Here is a 9,895-nt window from a genome sequence, read left to right on the forward strand (position 1 = left end):
AGTTTGTCACTCTTTCTTCCTAGTCCGTCTTTGTTTGGAAGCTCATCTGAAACCTGTCCATCATGGGTGACCCTGCTGGTTATTTAAAATACCAGTGGCATAGCCCTCAGAATCACAGCAATTCAAACCACCACAGCAGACAGACAGACGAATGACGGTTGCGTGGTTGCTGTTAAATAGGAATCTCCTTGTGCTAGGGCCCTTAAATCTGGCTCAAAGGCAGGATTTCTGTCCTTGGATGTCAATCAAGAGGAAGAAGCACAGCAGGGGCGACTGGGTTGTAGTGAGATGCTTTGGGCTGGGCTGTGGGTCTCTAAGTTGGTCGACCTGCCTGAAAGCCACGATCCAATGGTTAGGCTAGGAAGGCGCTCTCGTGTCTGGGGTAAGTAGGGCAGCCTGGCCTGCCCCTGCAGTCTCTTCCCGATGCTAGGCAGCGTCTCCCCATCGACCTGGTCTCCAGACACCTCTCACCCTGCCGCTCCATGGTCTGGGTTTCATTTAACACCTCCACCAGGTCTGCGCAGTTGTTGCACATCGTTTAGCCGCCGCCCTCCATGATAGAATTCTGGGAGCCAGAACACTAGCAGGCAGAGAAGCTGAGCTGGGCCTTCCATGGTTCACTCTGTGCCCCAAGTGAGACAGATCTTCCCCTGAGTGCAGACCCAGCATTTAGGGCTCATTAAAATTATTAGCACCTCTTCCTATTAAAATTTTCTAAAATTATTGTGAAAATTAACCACTAAATAGATGAAAACAATGGTTTTATATCCATTCACTTATCCAGCCCAAACCATTGTTTCCTAGTTAGTAAAATCTATATGAATGCAACTGCACATAATATGGTATGTACACATATAAGGGGACTTCATAAAGCTCATGTAAAAATTGAATTTTTCAATGAACTTTTGAAAGCTCCTTTGTATTTTACAATTCTGTATATGTGTAATGTGCTTGTATTTTATACATGTAACCAAAATATCAAAAAGTCACACAACTTAGAGTTTTCACAAGTATGTCAGTGTGAATAAAAGAGAGAAGAGTAACCAAAAGTCATTCCGTCACCAAAGCTATCTCCTCTCAAATAACACTTGGATCAGACCATCTGTTCCTAACATGCAAGCTAGAGTCTGCCAGTGTCATTTGTTTTCATGTCCCTGGATATCTGCAAAGCTCTGAACCTACCTCATCAGCCTCCATTTGTGTTAAGCACTCAGACGCTTGAAAGTGCTCATTAGTCTCTAATAAATTTGAGGCAATTCCTGTGAGATTTTGTATTTGAAAGGCAATGGAATACATGATCTTTTAACTCTAAGACTCTTTTAGTTGAGGAACAGGTTTCTTTATGCTCAAAACTTGCATACACATATTGTTGCTGTTAAGTGCCATCGAGTCGGTTCTGACCCATAGCGACCCTGTACAGGGTTTCCGAGGGTGTAAATCTTTATGGGAGTAGAAAGCCTCATCTTTCCCCTGCAGAACAGCTGGTAGTTTCGAACTTCTGACCTTGCGGCTTGCAGCCCTATTCGTAACCACTACGCTACCAGAGGCTGAACCATATGAAATTGCTATTATTCAGATATTCTTGACCTATAAAAATATCAATTCCAGCTGCTCTGAGCTAGCCTCGACAGATGGAAGTTTCATCCAGTCAGCTTTGCTGAGACCTATGCCCAGGACAGCTCCTCTTTCCCAGATCACTCCACTACTATTCATAGGGTCCCTTGCCTCTTATTACCTGTCAGACCTGATTTCCTGGTGCTAGGTGTAAGCAGGCCCAGAGAAGGTAGTTTTCTCTGAGGAGCCACAGTCATGATCAGGATGACAGAGTAATGGCAACAGATGATGCTCAGAAACTGCTACATCAGCTGAATGCACTGTTGGAACAGCAGTCTAGATATCAACCAAAGTGATGCTGCTTGAGGCTCATTCTGAGGCTCGTGATAATGGCCTCAGAATGACTGCATGGTTAAGGGACTTTAAAGTAAAAGTTCTTCTTAGTTCTTTGGCTTTGGCACAGAAACATTTTCTTTAGCTATGAATTTACTGGATAGGTAGGTTTCTGTTCAAAGTGAAGGCACAGTCCAAATACCTTGGATGTGTTGGACTGAGCTGCTTATATTTGACTGCAAAATCAATAGAAGAGAGGAATATCCCATTGGCAAATGACTTGATCCAAATGTTGTTAGATGCCATTGAGTCAGTTCTAACTCATAGCAACCCTTTGCACAACAGAATGAAGTAGTGCCCAGTCCTGCACCATCCTCACAATTGTTGCTATACTGAGTCACTGTGTCAATCCTTCTCATTGGGAGTCTTCCTCTTTTTTGCTGATCCTCCACTTTACAAAGCATGACATCCTTCTCCCAAAACTGATCCCTCCTGATAACGTTTGAAGTATGAGTGACAAAATCTCGCCATCCTAGAAGTCTATGATTCTTGTAATATTCTTCTCTAACACCATAATTCAAATGCATCAATTCTTCTTTGGTCTTCCTTATTCGTTGTTCAACTTTCACATGTATATGAGTGAAAATACCATGACTTGGGTCAGGTGCATCTTGGTCCTCAAACTGACATTATTGCTCTTGAACACTTCATTGTTGTTAGGTGCCATTGAGTCTGTACCAACTCATAGTGACCCCGTACACAAAAGAGCAAAGCACTGAACAGTCTTGTGCAAATCTCACAATCATTGCTATGTTTGAGCCCATGGCTGCTGCCACTGTGCATCTCACTGGGGTTCTTCGTCTTTCTTCACTTTACCTAACATGATGTCCTTCTTCAGAAACTGGTCCCTCCTGACAATATTTCTGAAGTATGAGAGACCAAGTCTCACCATCCTGTCTTCTAAGGAGCATTCTGGCTGTACTTTATTCCAACACAGATTTATTTGTTCTTTTGGCAGTCCATGAAACATTTAATATTCTCCTCTAACACCATAACACAAATGCATCAATCCTTCTATGGTATTCCTTATCTCTTCGTCCAAATTTCACAAGCACATTCAATATAAGGCTGTTAAAAATACCATGGCTTGGGTCAGAGGCATCTTAGTTCTCAAAGTGACATCTTTGCTCTTAAAGAGGTCTTGTACAGCAGATTTCCATAATACAATACTTGATTTGAATTTCTTGACTGGTGCTTCCATGACTGTTGATAGTGGATCCAAGTGAAATGAAGTATTTGACAACTTCAGTCTTTTGTCTATTTATCATGATGTTATTTATTGGTCTAGTGGTGAAGACTTTTGTTTTCTTTACATTGAGGTGCAGCCCGTACTGAAGGCTGAGGTCTCTTATCTTCATCAGTAAATATTTTAAATCTTCTTTGCTTTCAGAAATCAAGGTTGTGTCATCAGCACGTTGCAGATTGTTAATGAGTCTTCCTCCAATTCTAATGCCACATTCTTCTTCATATAATCCAGTTTCTTGGAATATTTACTCAGTATACAAATTGAATAAGTATGACGAAAGAATACAACCTTGGCACACACTTTTCCTAATTTTAAACCATTCAGTGTCCCCTTGTTCTGCTCAAACAACCAATATTTTTCTATGTACAGGTGCCTCCTGAGCACAATTAAATAAGTGTTCTGGAATACCCATTCTCCGTAATGTTATCCACAACTTGTCATGATGCACACAGTTGAAAGCCTTTGCATAGTCAATAAAGGACAGGTAAACATCTTTCTGATATTATGTGCTTTCAACCAAGTTCCATCTGAGCTCAGCAACAATATCTCTCATTCCAAGTCCTTGTCTGAATCTGGCTTGAGCCTCTGTCAATGTACTGTTTCAGCCATTTTTAAATTGTCTTTAGCAAAATCTTGCTTGCATGTAATATTAATGATATTGGCTGATGATTTCTGTATTCCATTGGGTCACCTCTCTTTGGCATGGGTACATATATGGATCGCTTCCAATAAGTTGGCCAGGTAGACAATTTCCAAATTTCTTGGCATAGATGAATGGGTGCCTCCAGTGTTGCATCTGTTTGTTGAAATATTTCAATTCATAGTCCATCAATTCCTAGAGCCTTGTTCCTTCAGTACCAAGCTTCTTCCAAACTTCTTCCTTCAGTATCATTGGCTCTTGATCATATGTTATTTCTTGAAATGGTTGAACAGGGTCCATTTCCAAGTTTAAATTCAGTTTCTGATTTGTTCACAATGGAAAAACTTGTGTTGGAGATGGTGTGTCGGAAAGTCAAACTACTGCCTTACAGTTTCTGCAACATTGTTATTCGGTTATTCAAGAGAACTTACCACTTAAAAGGGAAAGTAGCCTTAATTTTGAAAAACTAGGTTCAATTTAAGGTATGTGATTGTAGGATTATATTTTCTAAAGAAAAGCCCTCTGTGTTGGCATTATCTATTATTGCACTGGGTCTAAGCCCAGAAGTGTGTACAATTAACAGAAGGGCTAGAATGTCTTCAGAAACATTCAAAGACAAATGGCAGAGATTTGACCTGCTGGCAAGAACTCATGTTCAAGTGTATAACTGAATATTCATCAAAAAGTGTTCCAAACCAAATGCTCAGAAGTTGAAATTAACTGTTTCTGGGTGATCAGAAAGGCAGTTGAATCATAGTTGCTACAGGATAACCCACATTCCAACAATTCCTGTAATGGTTCATTAATTGGATTATTAAAGCAACAAAAAACTCTTCTCTGAAACTTTTCTCTACAACCCTGAGCTGTGGAGCCCATAGTGTTAGAATGGATTTAAACTGTGAAACCTCAAACATCACAATTCAATTAGCATTGATGATCTCAAACTTGGAAAAATTGACTACTTATTAACATCATACTATGTTGTTGTTGTCAAGTGTCATCAAGTCAGTTCCAACTCAGCGACCCTGCATAGGGTTTCTGAGGAGCAACTGGTGGGTTTGAACCATTGACCTTGTGGTTAGCAATCCAGTGCAACAACAGCACCACACCAGTATTCCACATTGTTATGTTGTTGTTGTTTTTAAGTGTCATCGAGTTGGTTCCAATTCATAGCAACTCTGTACAGGGTTTCTAAGGTTTTTAAATCTTCGTGGGAGCAGAAAGCCTCATCATTCTTTTGAGTGGTTGGTAGGCTTGAATTGTGGACCTTGTGGTTTATAGTCCAGTGTTTATACTATGGAACCACTGTGCTCCAACTTTATACTATAGTAGAATTATATTTAGATTTGAATTCATCTGTGATGCATACAAATAAAAGCTAAGAATATAAATGTGCCACTGTAGCGATAAGCCTGATATACTGTAAATCTTCATTTTTAATATTGATTTAAATTTCTATATTGCATCAATGTATTTAGGTGATATTAAGGTGGTAACCTACTTAAACTCAGTCATCTCAAATGTGCTTATTTTATTATGAGGCTTATATTAAAACCAGCATTTTACAAGGATCACCATTCTAGGCAGTCTAAATGGTTTACTGGTGTGGCACTGTAGGATAAACACTGGACCTAAAGGTCAGTTTGAACTGCATGATTGGCATTCAAAGTCACCAGGCACTCCTCAGAAACCCTATATAGGGTCACTATGAGTTAGAACCAGCTCAACCACACTTAACAACGACAACAGTAAAAATATATAATTCAGATATATAGACTTCTTTGCTACCTTGCAATTACATTTACATTTGAGGGCATTTTCTATAAAGCAAAATAATAGACCTGGTAAGTCTGGCATACTCATTAAGTTGTTTTTAATATTTGTTTCTAGAAAATTGGAGATATTTTTGTTCATTAAAATTTTTTTTTAATTTCTATATAGAATCTACTGTGTCAATCTTATCCCACTGAAAATCAAAAGAAGTTAACACTCTGAAATCTTGCCTTGCCTCATTAATGCAAGTTCAAGTTAGAGTTAATACTCCAGAAGTTTTTACTAAGGACTATTTTTAAAAAGTTGTCATTGCCTTTTGGAATTTTGTATATAAAAGAACAGAGTATACTTCTATTAAATGCCCCTTCTGTGCCAACACAACATTATGGAGTCCTGGTGTGGTGCTTTAGGATAAGAACTGGACTGTTAGCCAAAAGGTCAGCTGTTCAAACCCACCATCTGCTTCTGGAAAACTCAATACAATGTCACTGTGAATTGAAACAAATTCAACAACATTTAGCAACAACATTTGTGCCAAAATAAAGACTTAAGAAAAGTCACTAGATACTTTAGTAAGTATAAGACAGCTGAAGTAGTATTTGGGTTTCTCCACATGTAACAATGAATGTAAAGAGATCTACAGTGTTTAGCATTGAAAACAATTACTCGGTGCATTATGTAGCCTGAGACTATCCAGAATGGTTGTAATCAATTCTGATTACTTTTGGTATCAAGTTACAGATATTTATGGATAAATATGCATAGAAATGACCAGCTGTTCTGCAGGAGAAAGATAAGACTTTCTGCTCCAGTAAAGATTTACAACCTCAGAAACCCTACACAGGTTTGCTCTGCGTTGGAACAGACTCCATGGCATATAACCACGACCACCATCACCACCATGCACAGAACAATAAGCCAAATAAAGACAGTATATATTAACTTTTATAAACTATGTTTTGTGGATAACTTTTTAGTTTTCCCAAATGGCTGATACATTTCAATATTTTAATACATCAGTGCTAATTTTCAGGTGACAGAGGTAACCTAACAAAATTACCATTATGGTTTAATATTAAGGGATATACTTTTCAACTAAGTTGCTGAAATGCAAAAATAAAAAGGCAATTGCATTTGGTTCAGCCTGATAAAAACATGAATGAATGTAGATCACTGTTCCTATTTCTAGGCAGGATGAATAAGGTGATGCCACACTTACAAAGAAAGAGAATCACAGGATTGTAGCCCAATCCCACCAAGTCAGGACAGTGCAGACCAGAGATTAGGGTGTCATATACTCTGGGACCTTCCATGAAGTGGGGGATAAGAAGGTTCAAGGATATTCTGAAAGTCATTAAGGTTGAAATTTCTTGCTTTATTATTTTTTTTTAATAACAATTTTGTGGTTTTAGTGAAGCAGTTTAAGTTCCCATTCAATAATTTTCTATACAATTTGTTCAGTGTCTTTCCTTATTTTTTAATGTAAGCATACAATAGTCTGCAATTGAAAAGAACTCAGGTTTCTAATCTAGACAGATTTGAGTTTAAATCTTACTCTTCCCAACTACCATCTGTCATTCTTGCAGGGGTTTGGATGACTTGTCATGTAACTGTTATGTTTCCCAAAGACCCAGGACCGTGCTGGACCCCTAGAAACGCCTTGGCATACCTCTTCCAGGGTGGAGTTCCTGAGTTTTGCTAATTAGGTTAACACACTCTCTGCTACTAGCCAAAAGGTTGGTGGGTTTCAGTCTACCCAGACACAGGTCAAAAGAAAGGCTTGGTTTTCTACTTCCATTAAAAACCCTATGGAACACAGTTCTGCCCTGGCACACATGGGGTTGTCATAAGTTGGAACTGACTCCATAATAACTGAGTTGATTTTTTTCCCCCACTATTACCAGAGTAGAAGTCCAGGGTCTGAGTGAGACTCCCTGCTTCTGGCCAAGCTCTCCAATGGTGGGCAGCTGAACCCCAAGCCAATGATGAGCATATCAGCTTCTCTGTTTCCCCTCTGCTTCTACAGGGACATTTGTCTCAGCCTTCACTGTGTTGTGTGGAGCTCGGACTGAACTCCCAGAAAGACATGTGTGCTGCGTCTTCTGGCTGAACATCGCTGCAGCCCTCATCCAGATCCTGACGGCTATCGTAATGGTGGGCTGGATCATGAGCATCTTCTGGGGCATGGATATGGTCATCCTCGCCAGTGAGTGGGGGATGCCATACCTGGACCCAGCTTGGATGTGGGAGTGAAAGGGAGGGGAGCAGGTTCAGAGGAGGGGTGAGTCAGAAGGAACTTGGTGTCTGTGATACTGAAAGTCATATTTATGGGAAGCAGGGCATGGATACCTCACAGGGAGGGTTTCACAAATGCTGAGGTACTCAAGAGTGCTCTGTAGTGCTCTGCAAACAGTGCCCCAAGGCTCCTAGATTAGAAGGCCTGCCCCCAGGCCAATTTTCACCATGCCACATCTCTCCACACCACTCCTCTCTCCTGCTGGGAATGAAGAGTCAATGATAGGCAGGGTTTCTTAGCTGAGACCTGAACTGCATGGCATGAACAAGAGAGGGAAATTCCCTACTCAGTTCAAGACTCATTGTGGTTAAGTTCTGTGGAGTCGGTTCCAACCCATAGCATCCCTGTATAGTGTTTCTGAGGAGAGGTTGGTGGGTTTGAACCACCAACCTTGCAGTTAGCAGTCCAGACCAGGAATTCTAAGACTTGTTAGTTATTGCTTTACTCACGGAAGCAAACAGGACAGCTGACAAGATTAGTTAGTGATGGTATGACCCAAGTAAGTTCAGATTTACTGTGCCTACCTTTCTTTGTCTCACCATCTGGCAGTTTCCATAGCAAAGGAAAAAAATCTACCTGGTGAATTTCCCATAGGAAACTGTAGTGCTACGATTTTTACAGTCAAGAGAGAGTAATTTCTCCTTGTTTTAAAGTTAGTTCTTTGTTAGTGATACTAAAGCAGTATTTTTGTTGTTGTTGTTGTTGTTGTTTAAAAAAAAAAAAACAACTATTTTATTGTGACATGAGTGAGACAAGATCCTCAGTTTTACATTCAACAAGTTTTACATTCAACACTTCATTTCATCTCAATGATTGCAATCCCCTTCGTGCATAAGCAGTTATCCTGCTTCTTCCCTTTGGTTACTATTTCCACCCACCTTCCCATCCTTTCTCAGCTTTGTCTTTATGTAAATGTTTCCTGACCATTCCATGGTGAGCATTTCTTGCCAGTCTTGGTTTTTCCATCTATATACCTATCTACTCCAACTAAGGAGCTCTGGTAGCGTAGTGGTTACTAACGAATCCGGCTGTGAACCGCAAGGTCAGCAGTTCGAAACTACCAGCGGTTCCGCAGGAGAAAGATGAGGCGTTCTGCTCCCGTAAAGATTTACAGCCTCAGAAACCCTGTGCAGGGTCGCTATGAGTCGGAACCGACTCCACGACACTTAACAACAACAACAACCTATCTACTACTGCTTGACTGAAAATTGGGTCACGAAGGTGAGTTACTTTCCAGACCTGAAGGGTGGTCAAGGACCATAGTCTCAGATTCCTCCACAGTCTCTTTCTGACCAGTAAACTACATCTTTTATTTTTTAAATAATTTTGAATTTTGTTCCACATTTTCTCCCACTCTAACTGGAACTCTCTAATGTAATTCCTTTCAGAGCACTTGGTAGTGGTAGCTGGACACATAGTCTAGTTCATCAGGTCTCAAAGTCATGGAGACTGATGTTAACATGGTCCATGAGTTCATAGGACTAATTCCAAGACTCTTCAATTCTTAACACTATTCTTTCTTCTGCACATAGAGAAAACTTAGCTGCACCTTAGACAGCCATTCGTGAGCTTTCAAAATCACAGATGCTACTCACTGAAGTAGGATATAGAACATATGCCAATTGACCATGGTATCCCCTGAAGTTATAGTCCTGAGCCCCCATGTCCAGCAACTCATTGCTTTAAGATGTTTGATAATATCTAAGAACTTTTCATCATTTTGCCCTATGTATGCACCACCACATTCATATGTGTATTTGCAGGATAGGTAAATACACATATAAAGATCCTTTTTCTAACTCATATATTTGTGGAATATATATATTATATATATACATATATATGCAGTCCTGCTGTGACACTATGGGTTCATGCGCTGGACTACAAAGTCGCTTTGAACCATAAGGTCAGCAGTTAAAACTCACCAGCTGCTTCTCAGAAACCTTATACAGGATCACTATGGGTCAGAACCAACTCAATGGCACTTAACAAC

The 9,895-nt window shown here is 40.1% G+C and overlaps 1 protein-coding gene and 1 pseudogene across 1 annotated transcript in view; both read left to right on the forward strand.

Moving 5' to 3' along the window:
* Positions 1-7,859, forward strand: part of LOC102827061 (uncharacterized membrane protein C1orf95 homolog) — a 134,777-nt gene extending 126,918 nt beyond the window's left edge. Inside the window, exon 2 of the mRNA XM_006871280.1 lies at positions 7,633-7,859. Within this exon, the coding sequence (XP_006871342.1) occupies positions 7,633-7,859 (227 nt within the window). The remainder of the gene's footprint in view (positions 1-7,632) is intronic.
* LOC102824011 lies at positions 1,833-4,639 on the forward strand (annotated as a pseudogene).
* Positions 7,860-9,895: the final 2,036 nt, after the last annotated feature.

The sequence above is a fragment of the Chrysochloris asiatica genome, unplaced genomic scaffold (assembly GCF_000296735.1).
Source record: "Chrysochloris asiatica unplaced genomic scaffold, ChrAsi1.0 scaffold00165, whole genome shotgun sequence".
Classification (NCBI taxonomy): domain Eukaryota; kingdom Metazoa; phylum Chordata; class Mammalia; order Afrosoricida; family Chrysochloridae; genus Chrysochloris; species Chrysochloris asiatica.